Source organism: Podarcis cretensis, assembly GCF_951804945.1.
Source record: "Podarcis cretensis genome assembly, chromosome: 16".
NCBI lineage: Eukaryota > Metazoa > Chordata > Lepidosauria > Squamata > Lacertidae > Podarcis > Podarcis cretensis.
In genome coordinates this window covers 41,263,045-41,289,474 of record NC_137186.1, presented here as the reverse complement: position 1 = coordinate 41,289,474, position 26,430 = coordinate 41,263,045, and the positions used below count along the sequence as shown (strand labels likewise).

General features: G+C 46.6%; 1 protein-coding gene across 3 annotated transcripts; it reads left to right on the top strand.

The window, feature by feature from the left end:
- Positions 1–1,593: 1,593 nt before the first annotated feature.
- Positions 1,594–26,324, top strand: CCDC92 (coiled-coil domain containing 92). 3 transcript variants are annotated; one of them, XM_079957828.1, is made up of 4 exons: positions 1,594–1,600; positions 21,548–21,694; positions 22,268–22,309; positions 24,984–26,324. In XM_079957828.1, the coding sequence occupies exons 2-4, from the start codon at positions 21,565–21,567 to the stop codon at positions 25,757–25,759; spliced, it is 948 nt and encodes a 315-aa protein (XP_079813954.1). In that variant the 5' UTR covers positions 1,594–1,600; positions 21,548–21,564; the 3' UTR covers positions 25,760–26,324. The 3 variants fall into 3 exon arrangements, with proteins under 3 accessions (XP_079813954.1, XP_079813953.1, XP_079813955.1); XM_079957827.1 differs by lacking the exon at positions 1,594–1,600 and adding an exon at positions 4,647–4,665 and having other exon boundaries at positions 21,545–21,694; XM_079957829.1 differs by lacking the exon at positions 1,594–1,600 and adding an exon at positions 4,899–4,919.
- The last annotated feature ends 106 nt before the right edge of the window (positions 26,325–26,430 follow it).

The following is a 26,430-nucleotide window of genomic DNA, read 5'->3' as shown; positions in this document are numbered from 1 at the left end:
AATAATTATTTTACTTTGACAAATTACAATCCATGGGTAATCCTTAACTCAACAAAGTTTTTTTTTTAAATAATCAGTAGGCATTTATTAAATTTATCTGATTTTATTTGTCTCTTTTGTAACTTTACGGTATGTCACTTAGAAACCATAATGCTAAACAGTATATAAATTGTTCAAAGAAACAAGCTACACTCAAGAGTAGACCCACTGATGTTAATAGACCTAAGTTAGTCACGCCCATTATTTTTAATGGGTCTACTCTGAATAGAATTAACATTGGATGCAACCCAGTTGCAATTAAGTTTATCCGTTTCTTTTTCAGATACTGAAGGACGTGCCACTTCAGCAAGAATTAATTGAACAAAATGACTACTAGTTTTTCAATAGAAATGCAATCTTGACAAATATGTGGCTAAATAATCATAATCATAATTTATTACTTATACCCCGCCCATCTGTCTAGGTTTCCCCAGCCACTCTGGGCAGCTTCCAACAAGAGATTAAATATGGCTGTTAGTCATAATGGGGAAACAGAGCCGCTCTATGCGATGGGATTAGACCACGATATTTATTTGGGCCATGGCTCATTGGCAGAGCACATGCTTTGTGTGCAGAAGGTCCCAGCTCCAGGGAGGGCTGGGGATTTATCCTGTTGGAAACCCTGGAGCAACATCTGCTGCCAGCCAGTGTAGGTGATGCTGAGCAAGATGGAGAACTGATGTGAGTCAGCATAAGGCGGCTTCCCTGTTGGTTTGATTTTAAATCTTTGCTGTATTCTGTATTCTGTTTCGATGCAGAAAGGTGGCAAAGATATTATTTTAACACCACTTAAATCCAAAGAAAATCCCATTAAAATCAATGGCACAAAATTAGTTGAAACTGCTGTAATAAGTAGTAGTAGTAATAATAATAATAATAATATCACAACAATTATGAGGTAATGGCTGTGAAGCGTGGTTTGTTTCCTGGTTCTTGTTTTGTACTGTTTCGCCCACCTTTTTTCTTTTTTCCTTATTATTACTGATTTATTTCATTTTATTTATAGATTGTAGGGAATAATCTTCAAGCCTATTACAAATAAGATACAGCAAGAGGCGGGTTTCTGGCCAGATCTACACCGGACTGACTTCCGGCTGCTCTGGCAGTGGGCGGGGCTTGGAGGGAGGCGGGGGGCGAGGAAGCCTCAACCGACGCCGGGGAAGCGCCGGCCTGGTTGCCCCGGCAACGCAGCTGCTGTTTTCGCCGCGGCTGCACCTGAGCCTCCGCGCCTGCGCAGTTCCTCTGCCCTCGACGTCACCCCGGCCCCCTCCCTCTTCTTCCCTCCCTCCCCCCCCCGGCAGGGGGCAGCGCTTGCCCCTCCCTCAGCCTCCCTCCCCCCCTCAGGACCCACCCGAGCGGGGCGGGGGGAGCGGCGGCGGCGGCGGGTGAGTATGAGAAGCCCCCCCCCCCGACCCCTCATGGCGTTCTTCCCAGCATGCACCGCCTTGTGGGACTGACTCAGCCCGCCCTTCCTTTCACACGTTCAGTTGGCGGGGGGTCTTGACGCCCCCTCCCCCATTTGGAGAAAAGGGACCCCTCTTCACGTGGGGTCCCCAGCAAGGTGAGCAGCAGCTTCTCCTCCAGGACTCCTCCCTCCCCTCCATTGATCAAGGGGGGGGCAGGTGGCACCCTTGGGGGCTGCCAGGGCACGCGAAGGAAGGTGCCCTCTGGCGCCTGCCCTGCCCCTCTTTGCTCAGCTGCTTTAATGCCCATCACTTGGTCAGCTTGATCAGGGCACCCTCTGGGGTTCCCACAGACCCCACCTTGTGTCCCAGGGCATTGTGGGAAATTCAGCTCCCCCTTTCCGCTGGCAGCGCCCATGGAGGGGAACACTTTCTGGCGCCCGTCCTGGGTGGTGGGTGCCTCTTCTCCAGTGGGTCAGAGCTCATTTCCCCCTCTCCCTCCACCATATGGAAAGGGTGTAAGGGGGGACGGGGGCAGGAAGTAACACTCCAACCGCATGTTCTAGCCTCCCCATTTCCTGGGAAATAATGGGCATCCTCATACCCAGGTGAGAAGTCCACTGCCCCTCCCCACTGTGGGGTTGGAGAGGACAGTTCTCCCTCAGTTCAAGTGGGGAGTGGGTATTCGCCCAAGTGGGAGAAAGACTCCAGGAAGACATTCATGTTTCAACCAACCACCTCACCTTGGTATTCTTGCTCATACCAGAGAGGGCCAAAGGCACATCCATTTCCTCTCCATGTAAGTTTGGTGTGAGTATTCCTGCAAAAAGGAACTTTGGGGGAGAAAGTACCCATTCACTTAAGTATCCCATCCTACCTGGCGAATTAGAAATCATAACACTTGTATCTCTTTAGTTAGTACAAGTGGAGAGCAGATGCTCTTCCAAAAAGAAATGGGAAAATAAAAAAGACGCTCACATACCCATGTAAACCCTGAACTGATTGCATGGGAGTGTCCCCTTTCGTAGAATTTAGGAGAGAACGTGCATGCAATGGGCCTCCCCAGCAACCCGAAAGAGTTCTTGCAAAGAAGATTAATGTAGAGGCAGCCCATATGTGGGCTAAAATGGGACACACTTCATTTGGGCATTGGTTTCCCCAGCAAACAAACAAATAAATAGGTTTTATAGAAGTGAATCCTCCTCCAGGAGGGATACTGGGAAAAGAGACGCATACACACACTCACACTCCAAATGTATTGGACTGAAGACACACTAGGATCTTCATAGGGACCAGGGAAATGTTCTCATTCTGGCTTATGGATGTGTGGCTGAGGTGCCTTGAGGGCCAAGAGAGTCTTTCTAAGGAGGATCATCCTGACAGATGAGGAAAGGGAACCCGCATATGGGACAGATAGAGATACCACCATACTTTAACCTGCTTCACTTTGTTTCATCCCTGCCCTCGTATTCTTTTCTACCCCACCCTAGATTTAAATCAAGATTGTGGAGCTGGTGGGAAGAGAAGAGAAAGATCTGGGCATTTTCTTCCCTATAGAACTGTGGTAGGTTATCTGTGGTATTCCAGATGTTACTGGACTCCCAACTTCCAGCCGCCCCAGCCAGCATGGCCAACGGCTAGGGATGATGGGAGTTGTAGTCCAGCGACATCTGGAGGGGCACAGGTTATTCACCCCTGCTATAGAAAAAAGCAAGCCCTTGGTCTTTCTGTATATTTGGGGGTGGGAGAAATACCCAGAAGCTTTTGCCCAAGTGTGGGATCGGGGTATGCCTTGTGTTTTCCATCTCTATGTAAGTGTTTGAAGGGGGATGGTTGCAAGTTTTCCCTAAACCGGTTAAAGAGTTATGTTGTGGGTGAGAACAAGGCAGTCTCCCCTGAATAATTAGCTCTGGGCGTGATCTCAAAGGGGAGGGGTTCAAAGCTTCCTATCCTTGTAAATGAATAGGACAGCTGGCTTATATAGCGGGGGTGGGTAACCTGTGGTCTTCTGGATGTTCTTGGACTACAGCTCCCATAATCCCTGACCACTGGCTATGCAGATGGGGGTTGCTGGGGAATGGCAACCCAGCAGCCTCTCAAAGGCTACCGGTTCCCCATCCCTGCCATATAGCAAAGAGGTGAAGACAGTTGGAAAAAATGAGGCCGCTCACTGTCCCTTCCATTAGATAGAGAGAGAAATCAGGGCACTCCTTTTTTAAAAAGGAGTGGAGTGACAGTGGGGTTCATGTACACTTAAAAAGGCAGCAAGGTCTCTCTCCCCCGCCTTCACCTTCCCCAAGTCAGGGAACTGATTCTGCCTTTTCAGTGCCTTGGGCTGCCTCTTTCCAACTTGGATTTTTCTTCAAGGGGAAGGGCCAGTTTGTGCACCTCTCTTGATTAGGCAACAAAGGTGGATGTTTCCCCTCCTGCGACTTGGTCTCTGCAGTGACTTTGCTTCTTCCCCTGCTCAGCGTTTCATGGGGGAATTTGGATTCCTTTCTGGAGTGTCTTGGGAGCAGTGGCAAGTGGGGAAGAGGGGAGTTGCCTGCTCTGCTGCCCCTCTTTCTCAGAATGTGTGACCCCACTGGCATAACTTAACTCAGCATACATTGGACTCACATTCCCTCTATCCCTGCAGAATCTTGTTCCGTGGGAACTATCCTTTATCAAGGGTGCTGGGAATTGTAGCTATGTGAGGGGTAAACTACAGTTCCCAGGATTCTTTGGGAGAGGGTGCTTTAAATGTATGGAGTTTACACAGCCTCCTAACCATGTCTAATGTGAAGTCTTATCCCCACCCCCTTTGCCAGCTCTGGTCCCAGTGTTGTATTTTGTCTGGAAAATATAAATACTCTACGCTGGAGCTGTTGGATTTCAGGGGAGAGTTGGCTTTGGTCTGGTTTCCCTTTCAGCTTAAAGGGAGGAAGGATTCTGAAGGGCAGCGCTGTGCTTGAGCTGCGGGTGGGGAGGGGAAGAGGTGACCTTATCGCCATCATCATCTCCCGTTGCAGCAGTCACATCGCAGTCGCATCGCGTGGACAAGCAGAGGGGAAAGATGGGAGTATTGTGGCATGTGTGGGAAGGAGGGCTTGGGTCTGGGCGCAAGCCCGTCTGGTTGTCCTGTCCTTTGTGGAAATGCTAACAAGGCAAGGCAAGGCACGCTTCTCCCCGGAAATGGAGTTCCTCGGCCGTGCTCTGCATATTTCTTCGGCTTAAGCCTAAGGTGGGACATAAGGGTGGGTGGGTTTTAGTTTTTGCTAATCACTGGAGCTGACGCTGGCTGGGAAATGTGAAATTTATTAATGTATGTTGCTAAGTTGTGGCAATGCGTTTGGAAATGTAACCTAAGACGGAAGTAGAGAGGCGCTTTGGCATCTCGGGGGGGGGGGGGTTGTAAGATTGCCGTCCGCATTGCAGGTTCATAAGAGATCCAGGAGACTTTCCTGCTTTGGGGGATGTGGAATGCTTGAGCAAAAGGTATTTCTCTCTCCATTCTTTAGTAGCAGTAATTAACCATCTTAATACTGTATTGCTGTTGCTGGCTTTCAAACTGGACTTGCAACAATCCCTCCCATTTCTTAATTGTTTCTTTTGACTATAAATAAATCATGATTATTCTGAGATTGATTGTGTGAGAGTCTTAGTTTGTAGGGGAACTTGTCTATTTTTGATTAACAGAAATATTTGGTTTTCCTTCCTCATCTAAATTAGTTTAATTTAGTTGACTTTTTGAATCACCTTAGCCAAATTATCTTACTTACTGATTAAATCAGTTGCAGCATGTGCCTCACACACATACCCCACCTGTATTTTGTAGAATTTGAAGTCTGACCGCAATCTTTGTTACTATATGTTTTCAACTTAAAAGGTGGGGCAGCCATGTCTGAGGGAGGGGTTGCCTTTGTAAAAGAATTGGTAAAATTAATATATTAGACATTAGCAATAATACTTGGCCATCTTCCTAATAATTTTTGCATCTGCTATCCAGTTTTAGATTTTATACAAAAATTGCTATGACATATAAATCACTGCTAGTTTGTAAAGTCTGAGTACAAATTTTGATTAGTAATTGATTTTTTTTCAAGGCCGTTGCTTTTTAATTGGTCCAGTTGGGCTCTACCTATGTAAAATAGAAAATTGCTACTGTTAAGAAGTAATGAATGGGACATAATCCCTTGTGATTAGATGGGCAGGAACAATGGGCAGCCCCCCCCCCCTTTATTCTAGTCAGCTGGCAGGTAATTGGAATCTGTTTACCTCTGAAGACTGTGGAAATGGCATAAAGCTTTAGAATAGCAAAAGAGTAAAACTTTCTTCTGGGTTTGGTACAGATGACACTTGTAGTCTGTCATTCCTTTTATTTTAGATGATTGAAGTACTCAAAGTTGCTGAAAGTTAAGAAATGGCGTTAAGAGCTACATTTAACTTGAAGACTAATTTGTAAGTTAATGCTGGTGCAGCCTACTGTAGTAATTAACTTATTAGTATTTGTTATATAGCCAGTTTTTAATGGTGGAGGACATTACTTGTTTGCTTGCAGTCAGTGATTAACACAGTGTGTTACAGATAGGTAGCCGTGTTGGTCTGCCATAGTCAAAACAAAATAAAAAAATTCCTTCCAGTAGCACCTTAAAGACCAACTAAGTTAGTTCTTGGTATGAGCTTTCGTGTGCATGCACACTTCTTCAGATACACAGTGTGTGTGTGTGTGTGTGTGTGTGTGTGTGTGCGCATTTTGTAAGACAAGGGACAAATGGCTCGTTCACTAAGTTTGATGTTCATGGGAGCATTGGACTCTATTGGCTGGAAAAGAGTCTGTCATAATTACTGTGTAGATGATTGTGGTGTCAGCTTTTAATAATTTTAAAAAGAGGTAAAGATTTTTGGAATTATCTGAGGCTAAACTTTGATGACTTGTTCCTTTTGCAGGCATTCCCTCTCTCCCCTTTACTGCAGTGCACAGTTGAAAGCCATCATATTGCAGCAACACCTCTGCTGTGTCTCACAAGCATCTCCACCTTTTCAGAACTTGGCTGGAATATTTTTCCAACTGAATTCTTTCCCAGGCTGCTTCTGCTACATCACTGTAAAAAAATGGTGCTGCTTGGGTGAGGCTAAGCAAGACAGGTTGCCCTCTGCCTGTAAAAAAGAAGTATCCTTCTCTCTTTGCCCTCAAAGCTGTGCAACTAGAACTTGTTGATTCGGCTGTGCAGATGGTTGTCTGCTAAAGAAACTTGAAAGCAACCTCAATCCCTGCCTGCTTCTTATGTCTTTGTTTCAAAATTAATGTAAAACAAACAACTTAGTAGTGATTATATTTTTATCTGCACAGATAAAAATGGTTCGCACTCATTCTTCTGTGCTCTACTTGTCTTCGATTCCCATGAACACAAGCTTTTGTGATTTTAAAATAAGGAATAAGTTTCTAGTCCTGACTGTTGAAGTGGTGAATTTCTAATGCTGAAGAAAGTTGTCCACCTCAGTTGGAGAATAAATTGATTAAGGCAGAGCAATGTAGCCCTGGTGGCTTCATGGGTTTCTCTCTGCTGAGTTGTTGGGTTGCCTGTAGTGGGATCTGGCATTTGCCAAGGCCTTGTCTGCACTATGCTGTCAGCAAGTGGCAGGTTGCCATTCCACCTTAGCAGCAGAATGCTTGCCTGCTTTGGGGATATGGATGGAAGTGTAGTGCTTGCATCGTGATGGGAAGAGGTGCGGGGCCAGTGACTGCCTTCTTTGTGAAAAAGGTATGTTGGGCTAGATGGATCCTTGATCTGATGAAGTATAGATTAAGAGGTTTTAAAAATGTAATGCACAAAGATCTGTTCTGTAATGCACAAAGATCTGCATGGCATGACCAGAGTGTGTTTCTGCAAAAGTGTGGAAGAAGCCCTTATGCTGCAGGGAGACAATAACTTTTAAGAGTTGAAAGTGGTATGTTCAGATGTCTGCCGCTGCTTCCACGGTGCACACACTACGCTCTTTCATTCTCTTGAATAAACGGGTCTTGCAAGACAGAATCAGAATTCAAAATAACCTTAAGAGATTAGAGAAATGGGTGTAAGGTAACAAAATGAATTTCAATAGGGACGAATGTAAGGTTCTGCACTTGAGGAAGACCCAGATGCACAAAGATAGGCAGGGGGACACCTGGCTTACTAGCAGCACATGTAAAAAAAAATCTAGGGGTCCTTGGTGGACCACAAGCTTAACATGCGCTAACGCTCTTCTAGGCTGCATCAACAGAAGTATTCTGCCTTGCTCAGACCACACCTGGAATACTGTGACCAGTTGTGGACACTGCAATTTAAGAAGGATGTTGAAAAGCTAGGAAGTGTGCAGAGAATGGCAACCAAGATGATCAAGGATTTGGAAACCAAGCCTTTACGAAAAATGCTTGAAGGAGCTGGGTATGTTTAGCCTGGAGAAGAGGAGATTGAGAGGAGAGAGCTGTCTTCAAATGTCTTAAGGGCTGTTACATGTAAGAGGGAGCATGCTTGTTTTCTCCTGCTCTTGAGGGTAGGACTCAAGGCAATGGCTTCAAGTTACAAAAAAGGAGTTTCCGACTAAACATTCGGAAAAACTTTCTGACAGTGAGAGCTGTTCGGCAGTGGAGCAGACTCCCATGAGAGATGGTGGACTCAGTGGCGTAGCGTGGGGGGTGCAGGGGGGGCCGGCCGCACCGGGCGCAACATCTGGGGGTTAGGGAAATCCACGGGTTAGGGGGCGCAAATCCACGGGTTAGGGGGCGCAAATCCATGGGTTAGGGGGCGCAAATTACTTGCCTTGCCCCGGGTGCTGATAACCCACGCTACGCCACTGGGTGGACTCTCCTTCCTTGGAGGTTTTTAAGCCGAGGGTGGATGGCCATCTGTCGGGGATGCTTTAGCTGAGAGTCCTGCATTGGAGGGGGTTGGACTAGATGACCATTGGGTCCTTTCCAACTCTAAGATTGTATGATTCTAAGCTCTTGGAGCGCTGTTAGAATTTGCAAATTGTGGTGATAGGAAGGTGAGTGTGGCTTGCTTACCATGGGCAACTATGGTCCTCTCCTCTCACCTCAGCTTCATGAAAAATGCTGCCCATCTCCAGCCTCAGATAACTTCCCACCCAGGAAGGGTGGAAGTATGTTAATTTCAGGGCTTTGAGATTGCAGCCCAAGATGTCCCAAAATTATCCAAGATTCATTGATAGTATACAGAGTGTGTTGCTTCAGTTCTTCCATATCTTCAGCACTAATAACCACTTTTAGGAAAGTGGTGTTTTTTTTAAATGTCAGCACACACCACTGGGAGGTGCAGCTGTCCCGTCCCCCCGTCCCCCGTCCCCAGATTGTGCCTCAGTATCTGTATAAGCATTTGCAGGTTCCACTTGCTACCATTCCCACCCACCCATGTCTGTATTTTAGGAAAAGATAACAGCACTAAAGGCTGCCAGAAGCAACCTCTCTGACACCAGTAACACCCCAAGTTTTGATGTTAGTTGATATGGAGGCAGGATGGAGAGATTCAGCATTCGGAAGTCCCACAGCCATACTAGAAGTGTCTTTGTATTTAATATGCATGGGTGTTTCATGTTGCTGCCATCAGCTCGGGGTTACTTTAGGCAGGGAGGGGGATCTCACCTTTCCTTCTTCTGCTGGAGTGCTGAGGGTAATCCTACCAGATGCTGCTATGTTTGTTTTTGGAGGGTGGGGGATCCCTCATTAGCACCAGTAAATGATCCCCTCCTCCCCCCAAAAAACAACACCTAAATACCAACATTACAAGAGGGTTATTCCTCAGGATTGCAGCAGGGGAGGAAAAGGTTAAATCCCCCCATGCGTGATCCCATTAATTGCCTTCCAAGTTCATGATGGTATTTGCATTTTTTTAAAAAACAAAAACCCTGCATATTAAGTGAAAAGATGTATTTAACCTCCCTCTACTAGAAGTGTCAGAGCTTCAGAAATGACAGACACACATTTTTTTCTGAGTGTAAACAGAATCCTTGCAACAGAACAGCTGGTTCAAACAGTCCCCCCCCCCCTGAAAATGTCTCACAGTGAGAGCATCCCTCTCATAGAATCTGCAAAGCACCCACTTAACAGTAATTTCTACTGGAGAGGCTGTTTGAAGTGGGCTAAAAATAGACACTTTTAAAAATTCAGCCACTCAGGGCTGCTTGCAAGCATAAGCAGAGGGTGGGGCAGTTTGCTGCATCTCTGAAGCCAGTAGACTACAGCCATCCAAGATTAAATTTTCACAAGTGTTTTTGCAGATGAGTATAGACTGCTGGGTACCTTTCAGATGTGGTTTTGGTGATAACATATTTTGAGTGCATATGGGTGTATACCTTTTAACTTTTCAGTTTCCAGCTGCTCAGAAGAGACTGCTGTAAATTTGGCATTTTTTGTTCTGCCCAGAAAATTGGGAGAGTAGGGAGGGATAATAGTACAAACTATGCAGAATGAGGTGGTAGAATTTTGGATTGTGGTACTTTAGGCTGCTTTAGGTGAGGTAGTCTCATTTTTATTAATGTGTTGTTAAAAACATATATTTGCATGCAATTAGTGAAAACTAGCATGTTGAAGGGTCGGCCTTGAAGAGTGGGCCATGCTAAGCCTTTTCCCCGGTGGACTGATTCTAGTTCAGCCTAGGCCACCCTGGTGACACCAGATGTTTTGGACTACAACCCTAGCCAGCACATCCACATTTACTGCATTTACTGCATATACATTTACTTTGTGGGTGGTGCTGGGGGTTAAACCACAGAGTCTAGGGCTTGCCAATCAGAAGCTCGGCGGTTCGAATCCCCACCACGGGGTGAGCTCCCGTTGCTCGGTCCCTGCTCCTGCCAACCTAGCAGTTTGAAAGCACGTCAAAGTGCAAGTACGATAGATAAATAGGTACCGCTCCAGTGGGAAGGTAAACGGCATTTCCGTGTGCTGCTCTGGTTTGCCAGAAGCGGCTTAGTCATGCTGGCTACGTGACCTGACAGCTGTACGCCGGCTCCCTCGGCCAGTAAAGCGAGATGAGCGCCACAACCCCAGAGTTGTCCGCGACTGGACCTGATGGTCAGGGGTCCCTTAACCTTTACCTTTACTTCCTCCCAGTAACTCCATGTTCTCTCAGTTTTTTAGAATGACAACACAGGACAAGCCCCCTGTAGGAAGTGGTTTGCATTTATGCGGGGAGGGGGGTGTTGATTAAAAAATCAGACACAAGACCCACTTGCCTTTCAAAGTGACACAGCTGCAAATTTCACCATGTTCTTCCACATAATCTATAAAATGGTTCTGAGGGAGCATGGGGTGGTAGGAGAAGAGTTTGAGAGTTGTGGATGCTGATGTGGCCAGCCATATGTCTTCAGTCTCTTCCCCTCCCATCTCCTGTCTCTGCACACTTTTTTGATGTCTGGCTGCCAGTATGTGAGCCCTGGTGTGCACTTGACATCAGGTGGTGGTGATAGGACCCTGAGGTGGTAGATTGACTTTAGACAGAGAAGAGTTCAGAAGTGGATTTCCCTAAGGATTAAAACAAACAAACCACCCACCCCTTGGCAAGTAGAAATATAGCACAATAGAGGGAGAGAGGGAGATGGATTAGAACATTTCTCCCTGATGTACTAGTTTTCCATTTGCAGATGTTTGGGGAGAGCATAGAATACTCACTGAAGTGGTACAATCCACTCTGTCCCCTCATGATTGTTCTACATCGTTCTGCTTCATGTGCAGTCCCTCCTTCCCGCTAGCACTCTTGGCTGTTGCACCTCTGTGCATCCATTGTTGCGCAGGGATGGGAGACCTCCAGATGTTGTTGGGCTGCAGCTCCTCATCAGTCCAGGCAGCATGGCCAGTTGCTGGGATCTGTAGTCCATCAACATCTGGAGGCCACAGATCCCCCACCTTTGTTGTGAAGGAAACAACATGGCCTGGAGCTTTGGACAGCCCCAAGAATTATAATATGCAGGGCACAAAGTGGCAACAGCCCTTGGGCTCCACCCAGATGGAGTAATTTCATTGCATTAGGTCATATGAAGGTGTTTGTGTTGTCCTGGGCGTTGGCACCTGGTTGTCTTTCTAAGATGGCTGTTGCAACATTGGCTCTCAGGTATGAGCTATATTTAACTGCACCTACCATTGTTGGCCCAACAACCCAACACCCTCCAGTTCTAGCTGGACTTCCAGCACCCCTGACTTTTGGCCATGCAGGCTGGATCTGATCAGAGTTGGAGTCAAATAACATGGAAACGGCCAGTGGTCAGCCACACCTGGCCCTGTGACAATCTTCCCTCCCTGATTTAAAGTAAATTGCATCAGTTTTCCAGAAAGCATCTTGGGGGAAATTAGAAAAGCGTCCCTATTGCTTATCTTTGCTCATTTCCTGAGTGCATTGGGGCGTTCCTCTTGATAGCCTTTGAGACTTTCTCCTCTTAATTGTTCTTCCCTTACTGCTCCATCAGAGACTTGCCACAGTACCTAAAAATAACTCCACAGTGATATTAAGACCTGAGACATTCAGAGGTCGACTGAAAGGAGACTACAGCATTCTGTCTGGGAGATTGGGGTGGTGGTGGGGAATGTACACTTCATAAAACATGTCATATGCCTTTAAAAATAGAAAATGTTTAGAGGCTTTTTATATTCTTTTGAAAAGAACATGAGCTCACTGAGCTTCTTAAAGGGCTGGTTCCATATTTTTCTGGAAACTACCTGTGCCTTTTGGTTGTGAACTCAACCAGTAAGAAGACCAAGTCTTACAGTGCTGGCAGAGGACACATTTTTAAGTGTCTGGGTACCAGGATCTAATGTTTAGTTGCTTTGGTGACTAGATGCCTTGGATTTTCATGCTCTACTAATTTTATTTTAAAAACTGAAAACAACTTTATTTGGCATTACCTATGACATACGCCTTTGTTTTGCTGACTGGTCGGAATCGTGCCCTTCACCCAGTTGTGGATGGTTGGTGGACTGAGAGGAGCATCTCCCAGGGGAAGAAACTGGTAGAAGAAAGGAAAGCTCCCAGATGAGAGCTAGCGGGGTGGGGTCCAGCCTCTCTGTGTGAGACAAGGCTTCAGAGCTGCCTTTGGAAGAGAACTCTGCACTTTCTTCTCTCTCTCTCTCTCTGTGTGTTTTTGTTTAGATTAGTTCCTTTTATCTTACAGTATTATGAAAAAGCTGTAATCAAATCTTATTAAAAGGAATCATGCCCCCTTCACCCAGCCCTGCTTTAAAAATCAGCATTCCTCCTTTTAATTTATTGCCCTATTTAATCCTGCTCTACATAGCACTTAACCATGGTTTCCACAAAGCAGTTCTGGAGACAGTTCCTGTTCTTGTTTTATTTTTATTATTTTTCCCTTTAGCATGTTTATTGTTATTGTATTATGATTTACTGGTGCTGTTGTCCTTTTAAAATCTTAGTAATAAAAGGTATTTTTTAAAAAATAATAAATCTCAAAATCTTTTAAAACATCCTTCTTGGGTGGCGCTGAGTTATCAGTGGAACGCTGAAACTGGTGCCACAACTGTGTTTTCATGCTTGCATTTTTTAATAGTTTGCTTAGTTCAGGAGTTCTAAAAATGACACAACTGGAACAATTTTGCGGTACTTGGAAAAAACTAAAACCCTGCAATAGCACCTGCCATTATTCCCCCCACCCACTTTCCTCACAGGTGCCCAGATATGGAAGCTCAGTGGCAGAGAATATGCTTTACTTGAAAAAGGTTCAATCCCCGGTATGCCCAGCCAGGGCTGGAAAAGACTCCTACCTGAACCCTGCAGAGCCACTGAGTGGACAGTACTGAACTAGTTGGACCCAGGGGTCCGAGGCAGGTTTCCTATGTAACTAACCTGGTTCCCATTGTTGCAAGGGGTCTTATGTTTTCTTCTGCCGCCTCTTTCTTCCCTTTTCTTGTAGGTGGGCCAGGAGATGGTGTGAAATCTGTAAGGGCAAACGGGGCCTGCACAAAACGTTGCAGTGCAGAGCACTACTGCTCAGGTTTCCAACCAGCCAGGCATGCCCGTTCCAAGAAAACTCAGTTTCTGGACACACACACACCCCAGTTGTTGTTGTTTGGGGAGGGAATACCCGTGCAGACCTTGGGGTTTCCCCAAGCCTGTTGATGCCACACACACTTTTGTGTGTGTATGTGGATGGTGACGGTTACATAAGGACCCACACTCAGAGAAGTGGGTAGCCTAAATGGTGCCTCTCAGGTGTTTTGGACCACAGTTCCCCAAATCCCTGGCCATTGGCCATGATGACCAGGGGTGATGGAAGTTGTGGTCCATGACATCTGGAGAGTACCAACCTTGGCTGCCTGTGATACAGGATTTTGGTGGTGGTTAGTGATGAATGCTTTTGTTGAAATATAATAGAAATATAGAGTTTAAATCCATGGTTCCCAAACCACCCCCTCATTGTAGAAAGTGTAATGCTGTGTGATTTTCAACTGCATTTTTACAGACATGCCGCAGACCACCTGAATGAAGCTTATGCCCACGGTAGTCTGCAAAACACAGTTTGGCAAACCCTGCTCTAAATGACTCAGTTAATCCCTGTTTTTTAAAGGTTTGTTTTTTACCATGCAAGTTCATTGTAATGGATGGAGTGTGTTACCTGCTTCTGGGTTGCCTTTGTTCTTTAGGTGAGTTCTGCTGTATAGAGAAGGCATGCAGAACCTCTTTTCTGCCTGATAGCTGTATTCTTGTGTAGGAAACCTTCCAGGGGTTGCATGCCTATGCTGGGAAGGACCAGAGGCAAACGTGGCTGGGGTAGTAGATGCAATTCTTACTTCTGTGCAGCAGGCTGCATTCTAGCCATGCAAGAGGCAGAAAGTCCTACATGCCCACACCATGCTCACCTCTCCATTCTTCTTCCAGGCAGCAAGTGGTGTTATCCTTGTTCTAAGAACACATTCCAGGAAGGCAAAAGCACTTAGGAAAGTGTGGAGCCGGGTCAGTGAAAGCTGTAGCTGGAGGTGGGGTGTGGCCATTGAGAAGAAACCTAAGAGCTAGACAGAGAGGCCTGGGAGTGGTACTTGGACCCTGGGCCAAAGGTTCCCCTCCCCTAGTTTAGAGAGATGGTGTGGGGAAGAGGAGAGGAAGAGAGAAAAAGAGATGAAAGGTTTGTTCTTTGTACAGTGTAGAGTTCAAAGTCAGCCTTAGGCTAGACCACTGCTGCTTTTTTTGCTTTTTTTAGTGTTGGTACTCATAAAAGTGCCGTGGGTGCCAGCACAAAATGGCTGTCATGTGCAGAAAGAAAGAAAAAAGAGGTTCCAGTGAGTTCTGGAAGGCTACTGAACAAGCCTTTTCCAAAGGCCTCCTTTCTCCCTCTAGAACAAGCAGAGGCGTAGCAAGGTCAGGCAGTACCCAGTGCGGAATTTTTTTTGTCACACCCCCACAAGTTGGGAGTGGTGGGTGGGCGACATGGCTCTTGGGCAGCTGGAAGGAGCAAGGGAGGGTCAGTCGGGCTCCATGGGGCATCTGCTTCGCTCTTGGCCGGCCTCCAGCGCCCTTCTTCTCCTTCCTCCTCCAGGGCTCAGGATGCCTTACAAGCACCATGGGGGCAGCCAGACGGGAGAGGATGTGCTGCCCCCGGGAGGGACGCCAGGGGGAGCCCGGGGAGCACACCAAATGTCCCTCCAGAGCACACCGCCCTCAGACAGAGAACGCCCAAGCCTCCCCCGAGCTGTCAAAACAAAGCGGGGAGGCCGCCGGCAAAGCGGCGCAGCTCCCCCCTTCCCCCGACAACTCAGGGTAGACTTGAGTGTCGTGGGTGTCATGCCAAATGTCACCCCCCTCAGTGATGACACCCGGGGCGGTCTGCCTCCACCGCACCCCCTTCCTACGCCTCTGAGAACAAGGTGGTCCAACCTTTCATACCAAGTAGGCCACAATAGTACTTTGACATGGAACCCATGGGCTGCACACTGCTTTGTATGGGAGAAGAAAGTCCAAAATTTGACACACACACACACACACACACACACACACACACACACAGCAGCCCTCATGTTGCCTTCTTAAAACCTGGTAAGCACTTGCCCAGCTTCAGGAAAAAGATCGGAGAGATCTGACAGGGTAGATGATCGTTTTGTATAATCCTGATGGTCTCAGTGGAGCTGGACCTGTACAAGTTGTTATTTCCTAAGCAGCTGATAAATTTATAATCCATTTTAGCAGGGGGTGGGGGTCTTTGCTTGCCAGGAGATACTGTCATTAAGGCACCTGCCAAAGGATCTCAGATGTTGAAGTTGTAGATCTGCCCCGTAGAACCTCTTCCTTGTCTGTTTTCAGTACTGTGAGAGGGGCATTTGCTTAATTAATCAAAGAAGAATGGGAAGTAGCAGAGGATTTTGGAGGCTCTTCAAAGGGGTGGCGGGTAGGTAGGTAGGTGGGTAGGTAGGTAGGTAGATATTGTGGGTTGTGGTGGTCCATTGGCAAGGTTGTTCTGACTTTTCAGCCAGCAATATCAAGTTGTGACTATATAGCACTGGAACGCCTGGGTTTTTTTAAAAAAAAATCTCAGATAAAATGAAATAATTTGGTTTGTTTTTGTTGCAGATCACTGCTCGAAGAATGCAGTCGCCAAGAGTGTGATGGGGCCGTAGCTCAGTGATAAGAGTGCATGCTTTGCCTGCCAAAGGTTCTGTCTCTCCAGCTAAAAGGGTCTTACGTATCGGGGCTGAGAGAGAGAGCCCTCAGTCAGGCCCACGAGAGCTGCTGCTAGTAGGATAGATTGCCCAAAGGGTTTCATTTGGCCAAAGGTAGCTTCAGATGTCGGTACATTCAGATTTACGACTGATTCAGAAATCGGACACCTCAGGTTGTATCCAATGTAGTGCTAAGTTAAAGTCACTTACTGGTGTAACTTGTTCCTCTGACAAAATGTTTTGTGCCGGCAGACGATTGCTGGCAGTGAGTTTCCGCTAGTGCAGCTGCTGTGTTGGATTCCTCTGTTGTGCAACATTAAAACTTACCCGCCTGCTAGCATAAGCACCCTTGCACTAGCAGACAGAGAACTTTGGCTACAACCCCTCACGTGGACCACCAACAAAGGCTATTGCTGGTGCCTGGAGACTCGAATGTCAAATGCTCTGAGTGCCACAGTGTGGAGGCATGTTTCATTTAATTCATTCACTTGCTGTGTTTGTATGCTGTCTTTTGCCCAAAGAGCTTAAGGCAGCATATGTAGTCTCCCACCACCCCGGCCGTCTTTTATCATCACAGCAGTCGTGTGAAGGGGAGCTGGACTGAGAGGCAGTGCCTGGCCAGTGAATTTCATGACTGAGCATTTGTCTGTATGCGTGTAGGTGTTTGCCTGCACTTTTAGGTGGCTTCAAACTACCATTTGATAAAGTACTTCAAGATAAAGCCAGTCTCTTTAAGCTAAAACTGGTTAGCAATGTTTGGTGATGCTTTTCAGCAGTTAATTGTGGTTTAGCTTCTAGTATTCCACAAAGGGAGGAAACATATTCCTTTCATAGACCAGCTGCTGGGCAACCAGAGTCACCCCCCGCAAGCTGGAAATGTCCCCTTTCACTGCTTCTGGACTCTGGCACTGGACTCTCTTTCGCCTGGGCTGGGAATGCTTCATTGGTAGAGCAGATATTTCACATAGCGGTGAAGGTCGGGAATCTTGGGAATGGCTCTCCCCCTCCCTCCCTCCCTCCCTCCCTCCCTCCCTGGCACACAGACCTCCATGGCAGGAGTAGAGAGGCTGCCTCCTGACTAATCTGAGGCTCTTTTCTGCTCTCGTCAGCTCAAGCCAACTCAGGGAGCTGTAGTCCAAAGCAGCTGAATGGCAGCAGTTTAGGGAGCGCTGAGGCACGCCCAGGTGTGTGGAATGCTTCCGCCTGCACCAGTCCCTCCACCTGCCCTCCACTGGTTGCCAGGGCTTTGGTGTCTCCATAAGTGAGCACCAACACCCCTTGTTTGTTGGGGGGACGACAACAGCAGACTTCCCATGCTCCCCAGGTGTGCTTTGGCAGCACTCAGTCCTGGGTACAGGAAGCTGCTGTCTGGTCTTGTCCTTGGAAGATCCCTGGAACTCTGTGTCTGCTCTTGTGAAGGTGTTGTCTGCAGCAGCAGCAGCATCCAGCAGTTGCCTCCTTTCTCCAGATTCCATGAGTGATTCTTCGCTAGTGAGCTGCGAGCTTTAACAATTCCAGTTCTTTGCCATCTTAACTTCAGGCTCCCACCTCCTATCTCCATCAGGTGTCGTCAGCAAAGAAACAGTAAATGCAAATGTTTACATAGAGTAACCAGAATAAGATTTGTTGGTTGAATGTTTCCAGGAGCACCAACTGCTTTGTGCATGCTGGCATATACTGGAAATGCTACAGAGCTAATGGATGGGGCCCCCATTTAGTTTTTGGGTTTTTTGTATTTCAGTGGGAACATGTTTTAAATTAATAATGTGTGACTTGCACAAAACAAAATCTTCCACTTGCACTGCTTGTTGGTAAGCCTCTCCCCTGCCCCACCCCCACCTGCTTTCAGAGTGCAAAGGGCTTGCTGCAAGATGATTGGCTGGGTGAGTCGTACCATGCCTAGGAAGCGAGCACCATTTCCCTGCTATGTCACCCACTCAGTGGGAATTCAGCAAGCACTTAAGGAATCTGAGATGCAGTAAAGCTTTTAGCTGTGCAGACAAGGCTGGCTCATTGGAGAGAGATAATGTAGCTAAGAAATATTGGCAGCGTTAGTGAGGCCATGAACAAAATGGAATGGGCTGTTTATAAAGGCCCCCCCTGGGTTTTAGCCAAGGATATGCTGCTTCAAAGCAAGTCAGAGATGGCACTGCTGTACTCTACACCATGTCTCCATTGCTGCTTTTTAATTTTGCTTTTTTGAAGTCTGAATGCATACAGCTTGGGCAAGTTAATGTATTCTTTGACAGACTGCTTGATAGGTTTGGGGAGTTGAGCCTTATGCACAAAACTAAGAGAGATTGGGTTGCCTTTATGATCTGAAGCTATAAAAGAAATGGGAAAACAAGGACTGTCTGTGGGTTCCCATTATTTACCAATGCTTTGCAAAATTGCCTGGGCACAGTTTCGTGGTAGCAGTAACCCTCAAGCCAACTAGTTAATTGAGGTTGTTCAATTCACAGCCGTGCTTTTGTGATTCTAAGGCAGTTGCAGAAATCAAGAGTTCCACCAGAACACTTTTTAGCTGTGTCGCTCCATTGCGAAGAGATCTTTACTGGAGACCCTCTCTTGGTTTAGAATTGGTTAAAAAACTTAATCCTCATCCAGGATCCTTCTGCTGTAAATTTCATGAACGTTCCATTGTTTTGTGGAACAAACTTCTGCACAAACTTGCTCTTCTATTTCTGCAAGGATGCTCTGTTTTGGGGGGAGATCTCCAACTCCCCCTCTCCTGGCCTTTAATCTCTCAAGGACACACATGCTACCAGAACTACAAAAGTTAACTCAGACCTTTGAGTGGTCCAAGTGGCTATATGAAGTCTTTTAAAAAGTGAGGTTCTTCATTCAAGAAAAAGCACTAAAGCAGGCATGTCCAACAGGAAGATCGTGATCTACTGGTAGATCACTGGATATCTGCTGTAGATCACTGGTAGATCATTGGCTCCCCACAAAGAAGCTGAACAACTGTGGCTTCCCTAAATAAAGCTCAACATTTTACCTCCTCCTTGGAAAAACTCAACAACTTTGACCCAACCCCCCAAAAGGGGGTAGATCACTGCCAGTTTTTAACTCTGTGAGTAGATCACAGTCTCTTGGGAGTTGGCCACCCCTGCACTAAAGCTTATCATAAGGGAAGGATCCTCAGTGATTGATCACATTGCCAGTAACAGGTCCTGGGTTCAATTCCTGGCATCTTCAGTTAAAATAATCAGATAGCAGGTAATGTGGAAGAGCTTTCTCTGCCAGTGACCCTGGAGTGATGCAGCCAGTCAAGAGTAGACCATCCTCAGCAGATAAAACAGCTTCATGCATGTATCACAGCACACTTTAGACATTGATGAGGCTCCAAAATATCCAACCAAGCTCCAGACCATAGGCTTACTTAGAGTGGACCCATTGAAATCAAAGGACCTCAATTAGTCATGTTCAGTGATTTCGGTGGGTCTATTCTGGGTAGGATGTTTGCTCTTAGTTTTTCATGCAGAAGTAGAGCAGAAGCGGCCCACTGTTTGAGGGCTGGTAGTAGTCTGGCACATGTGTTTATAACATCACAGTATTGGTTTCTGTCTAGACTGGGCTGCTGATGCCAGTAAGGCCTCCTCTTGGGTGAATGTTGTTGTTTAGTCGTTTAGTCATGCCCGACTCTTCGTGACCCCCGGACCAGAGCACGCCAGGCACTCCTGTCTTCCACTGCCTCCCGCACTTTGGTCAAACTCATGCCGGTAGCTTCGAGAACACTGTCCCACCATCTCGTCCTCTTTGTCCCCTTCTCCTTGTGCCCTCCATCTTTCCCAACATCAGGGTCTTTTCCAGGGTGAATAGGAGCTGTGATAAGACAGAAACAGGATTGTCTTTGGTGTCGTTTGCCCTCTGCATGGAAGAAATGAGAGTCTGTGTCTACAACCCAGGCTGCATGGCTTTTGTTTTTATAAAACAAGCATGTCAACTAAGCATCTCTTGTGAGTGAGTGGCAGGCTGGAGGGCAAGTCTCCTCCTACCCACTTTGAGGCTGGGCCCCCATGCCAGTCATTGCTTAGACAGAAAGCATCCTGGTTTGTGCCCCACCCCCACCCCCTTGATTGCAAACAGCATCACCTTAAGTTACAAAGAGACTGGTCAATCTCCATAGCTGGTCAATTTTTAAAAAACCATAACCTATTAGCAATCATGACCTGCTGCTACTAGCTAATGTCTCTAGCATTTTTACTGAAATGTTTTACAGTCTTTATTTCCACAACCATTCTCTAGCCTAAGAGGTAAGCTAGACCAGACTTCTCCAAGCTGTGGGCCTCCAGGTGTCCAGAACTACAGCATGTGCTGGCTGGGGTTGATAGGAGTTGTAGTTCAGAACATTTGGAAGGCACCAGGTTGGGAAAGGATAACCTAGGCCTTTCCCTGAAGTCCCAGCTGGTATCCACGACAGTGGAGCGGGCCTCTGAAACATGGTTCAGCTCCTCTGCCGCACACCTTCCCCCAGTCTGGGCTTGAAGCTTCATCTCAGCAGAGGCTGCTCCCAAGGTCTTGCTGCTTCTCTCCAGCAGCTGTGGGCTGCAGTAAACTCTGGCCATCAGCCTCAAGTGCCTGGTTCACTGACAGACCATGCAGTAACCCTTTCCGTTCATCCAGTCCCACCGACTCTAGGTCTCTCAGATTTTGTGTGTGTTCTGTTGTGCCCTCACTAGCACAGTGCTGTTCAGATGCTGAACTCCCACCAAACCCAGCCAGCATGGCTAGTGGTCAGGAATTACAGAAGTTGTAGTCCAACCATCCCTGGAGGGCCACAAACTCCCCATTCCTGCTCTTGGACCAGAAGCAGCTGAAGCATGAGTGTCTTATCAGCTGTGGCAGCACACCTACTACAGGTAGATGTTGACACAAAAAGGTTTCCTGGTGGTGGTGGGTTTCCTTGCCATTCTGAGCTGTTCAGTGCTGCTCAGCTGCAGCCTTTGCTGGCCCTGTGAATGTTTGTTTGCTGCTGGTTTCTAAGATCATGGCTTATCGGGCTTCCCCGTCTGAGGGATTATAGTCTCTCTCTAAATGTAGCTCAGGGAGGTGACTGGCAGCTCATACCAAGAAGGAGGCCACACACTCCTGGGTTTTCTCAGAACTCCACTTCAGTCTGCTAAAGGGATTAGTGCCCTGAAGTCTGTCTGGCACTAATCCTTTTAATATGCTAACTGCAAACAAATGAGCACCTGGTGGTATCTTCTGCCCCCACCCCCACCCCCATCATGAGCATGACTACCCTGAATGCACTGGGGTTTCCACTATTGGAAACATCCACATCCTAGTTGAAAGTGTCCATGCTGCAGAAAGGGAATGGCCTTCTCTGCACATGGGCTCATTTTGGCGCAGCTGCATTGATCAAAAGCTCACTTGCTTTGCCCTGGACTTGGAAACTGCAAGGAAAAAGGTGCCTGATTTGGTCTCAAGGTGCTGTGTTTCCCCTCTTCTGCCCTTCACTCAGCAGGTTCACTGGATGTCAGGATGGCGGCATCAAACCTGGAGAACCAGCTGCACAGCGCCCAGAAGAACCTGCTCTTCCTCCAGCGGCAACACGCAGACACCCTCAAGGGGCTGCATGCTGAGATTCGGAGACTACAGCAGCACTGCACAGGTAATGTGGCCCAAGCACCTTTGCTTCCAAGCAGCTTCCCTTTGTTCTGCTCGGGGCGTCTCTGCTCTTGTCCTCTGCTTCTCTCCAATGTCAGTCCCCTCTTCATGCTGTCCCCACATTGCTTCATACTGGAAAGGCCAGTACCTTTTGACAGCAGCATCTGGGGTTTGGGACTTTCTCCCCAAAGAGCTCTGTGTGTCTACCTCACTGCTAGCCTTTGGTATGCATCTAAACCTGGCTTCCCAGGGAAGACTCTCAGCTGATTTAGAGTGACCTAAAGAGTTTGGGTAAGACAACTAGTCATGTTAGAGTAGACACACCAAAGTCAATAGACTGAAGTACATTAACTCCAATGGGTCTGCTCTTGAGTAGGATGGTTTGTTCAATTTTTGTTTTGTTTTGTAACCCACCTTTTGTGCCGGGGCAGGAATGTTTGACATAAAGATCCTGCTGCAATTGATCACCCAGTTCTGTGAGCCGCAAGACTTTGAATGTTTTGTGAAAATGTTCTGTTTATGAGTTTTGCACATGGGCAAGTTTTCTCCAGCTTTCCTAACTCTGCATGTTTTTCAGATCTGACGTACGAGTTGACTCTCAAAAGCTCAGACTCAACAGGTGAGTGGTCTCAACCATCTTCTATTTAGAGGGTGTGGAAAGCGCTGGCAATGACAAGGAGAGAATCTTGAGCACTTTCTAGACACCTTCTTGGAGTGTTGCATTGAAATTGTTTTGCAAAGGAGTTCAAATGAACTCTCTAGGCCAGGAGTTTGTGGAACTTTCTTACACTGAAGCCCTCCTTCCATCAGGGAGAACCAACGTCAAAGCTGATCAAGACAAGGAGTGGATGCTGTGGCTGGTGGTGTTCACTCTTGTGACAACTAGCAATGTTGCCTCAGCTTCTGGTTGTGCTAATTCACTTCCCAGCATTTTCTTGAATGTCAGTGTTGGCAGAAGTGCTCCCATAATCTCCCCCAAAACAGGCTGGTTCAAATTGCATCTCCCTCTTCACAGATTTGATTTTCATAGAATCACAGAGTCATAGCATTGAAAATAACCACAAGGGTCATCTAGTCCAACCAACTGCAATGCAGGAATATTTTGCCCAACATGGACTCGAACCCACAACCTTGAGATTAGGAATCTCTCAGGTAGCTTTTTTTTGGGGGGGGGGGAATAGACTGTAGAAGCATAGGTTGCCAGCGTTCGAAACTTCCATTATTCCAGGTGCAACAGGGAATTTCATTAGCGCAAGTAGTTTCTGAGCTCTGGGAGCAGTGCTGCACCTAAGATTTCAGATTAAAACTGCGGAGTGGAAGGAAAGGAGGATCCTTTTCGGCATCCCCACTTCGGCATTTTCCTTCCTTCCTTCCTTCCTTCCTTCCTTCCTTCCTTTCTTTCTTTCTTTCTTTCTTTCTTTCTTTCTTTCTTCAGTGGAAAAAAGGAAGTGTTTATACCCTCCCCCCTTCATAGCTTTCTTCCATATTTAAAAGGAAGGAAGGAAGGAAGGAAGGAAGGAAGGAAGGTTATTTATTTATTTATTTATTTATTTATTTATTTATTTATTTATTTGAGAGGGGACTTCTGTGTCAGTGGAAATGGAGGGGATAAGATTTAACTGGTTACCTTCTGCTGAAATGGGAGGTTGGGTACTGTGAGAATGGTGTGGAGGGTGTTTGTTGGTAAGCAGGTGTCTTGCCAAATGCAAAGTGGTTCTTTTAAAATGAGATTTAGAAGTAACACAAAACACAAGTGAGTGAGAAGATTAAAGATTTCATTCTAAACAGCAAGCAATATATACATACCAAGCAAGTACTTAAACCTGCCACATGGAAGCCCTCAAGAAGCGGTGAAGTGACTCCCCCAGGTACCCTCGGGTGGCACAACCCCACAGCCGGATCAGTCAGTGCTCGAGCTTCTCTCTAACTCTGCCCCAAACCACTGATTTATAGCTAGCTAGCTAGCTAGCCTGTGTGGCTTGCCTGACTGGCTAAGTGCAGATTATTCATTACTAACTATGTGCAGATTATTCATTAGCCACCCACTCCCAATGCCTCACTTTCTCAAAACAATATCCAACATCAAAGAAGGTACTCATCACTATCTCTTTCTCCTAACTGATTAGGACATTATAGGCTGTTCTCATGCCATGAAAGAATATCAAAGACAAGGAAGGGGAAAGGAACAGTGGCAGGAAGAGGGCAACCATGTCAAACCACTAACTCCTCAAAATACAATCCGCCACTGGGAATGTATATTGTGATATATCACGATATTGAAAAACAGTTATTGCTCAGGCCTAGGGGCAGGGGAAGCATGGCTTTGTTTTTTACAGTCTTCAGATGAGGAATAGACCATGTGAAAAATGAACACAAGTTTATAGCTGCAGTTCATTCATTTTAGCTTTGTATTCTTGTTATAAAAAAAGTTTGCCTAGACATTCCATTGTGGCGCCCATAACTAGGTTTAAGGTGCCATTTAGCTCCTAGCTTTCATATCTCTGTTTCTAACACTGTAGGTTGCATCCATGCTTAAGAATTACTTGCTGCTTTTTATCTGTGTTGGAGAGTTGTAAATGTGTGGAAGTGACTGGCAAGACAGACCCTTCCTAGTCATACTGACAATTTAGAGCCCTTTCGTCTAACCTTTTTATATTTTCTCAAACCTCAAAAAAAATATACTGTCCCCTATACTTTATTTTCCATGTCTCTCCCCAGCCTTGAAGCCTCACTGAATGTTTCTATTTGGCTCCTATACTGTCTTCTGCTGCTGCCTCCTTGCCTTTACCCCTCTGCACAGAGTCACTCTTTCTGAGCCCATATCTCTTTCTTTACACAATCCCCTCTCCTACTTCAGGTATACTCTGGTAATTGGAACTGCTGGATTGCCCCCTGTTGCCTTCCTGACAGTCTGATGGGATTATAATGCAGACTCTTGGAAAGTATGTGGCTTGCGTGTTTATGGGCCTGTTCTGTCAGACATGCAGATTTTGTAAGCATATCTTGCTGTTTTTTGTTTCTCAGTTTGAGAAACGCCAGCATTCTAAGAGCTCTCTGAGATTCTGCTACTAAAGTTCAGTGATTCTCATGCCTTGAAGAATTTGGGAGAAGAGCAAACACTTCAGCCACTTCCTTCCAAGAAATGCTTAGCATTTTCTTAGTGTTCCAATGTTGTGCAGCTGCTTTTGCTCTGGTTTCTTACCTTAATCACCTTTATGGCAGGAAAACATGTTTCTTAGTGAGTTTGTTTGACTGTACATGGTGTAAAACTCTTTACCTGCCTGCTCTTTCAGAAAGTGGGACTTCAAGAAGTGAAGAACTCAAAAGGAAGTGTGAAGAACTTGAGGCCCAGCTGAAAGTGAAAGAGGCTGAAAACAATGAGCTATTAAAGGAACTGGAGCAAAAGAATGCAATGATAATGGTGCTTGAGAACACCATCAAGGAGAGGGAAAAGAAGTATTTAGAAGAACTGAAAATGAAAAGCCATAAGCTGAACATGCTGTCGAGTGAACTGGAGCAGCGCGCCAGCACGATTGCGTACCTCACCTCACAGCTGCACGCAACCAAGAAGAAGCTCATGAGTTCAAGTGGGACTTCTGACAGCTCTCCATCCGGGAGCCCAGTGCTGTCCAGCTACAAACCAGCCCCCCCCAAAGATAAGCTCCCAGAGACTCCGCGGCGCAGAATGAAGAAAAGCTTGTCCACCCCCCTCAACCCGGAATTTGAAGAGGCCTACAGATTAGGATCGGATAGCCGCAAACTGCTGTTACGGGAGCCTGTTGATGCTATGCCTGATCCCACTCCCTTCTTACTGGCAAGGGAAACTGCCGAGATCCACCTTATCAAAGAGAGGCCTTTAGTCATTCCACCGATTCCTTCGGAACGCACCTCTGCTGAGCCACACAGCCCAGCCCGGGAGAAGCAGCACAAGGCTCACGTTGGGGTGGCACACCGAATCCACCACGTTGCTTCACCCCAGGCGCAGCCAGAGGTGGAGACACTAGCAGTGGATCAAGTGAATGGGAGCAAAGTGGTCCGAAAACATTCAGGGACAGATAGAACTGTTTAAGCATACTGTCTGGAGGTGACTCTCTTATGCACTGTGATCACAAATAGGGTTAATTGCATCTGCAGTCACTCCCCCCCCCCCTTCAAATCCCATATGCATGCCAAATTCTTTCCATCACTAGAATAACCTCCTCCAATGGATTCCCCAATATGACTATCTACTTAATGAAACGCTGTGGCCAAACTCAGGTGTCTGCCTGACTGCTTGCTTCCAATGCTCCTTCATTTATTCTAAGCGCACTTGTGGGCAATTGCCCAGGCAAAACAGTCTGCATTATTAATCAATAGTAATGACAGAGTCTGATAGCCTCCTAATGATAGCCCTGCAGCACTGTGTATTGGCTGTTAATGGTTAAAGCCTTCCATGTATGTATCACTTCACACAGTCATGACAAATCCTTCTTTTTGGGGAGGGGCAGCGCTGACCACCAGTGTGAGAAGAAAAAGAACAGCTGAGTGACCCCTCCTCCCTCCATCACATGGTCTTGATCACAGTGTTCATATTTTCTGTTACGTTTTTATCTACAGCTACTAAAATCCCAACAAACTCTATTTTATTAACCCTGGCTGATCTTGTTTTGTGTCCTTTGTTCAATATTTGGAATAGTTTTCCACAGTTACAACTGGCTGTTTCCTTTTGGGGCAGGGTAAAGAAAGGGGAAACCTACAAAC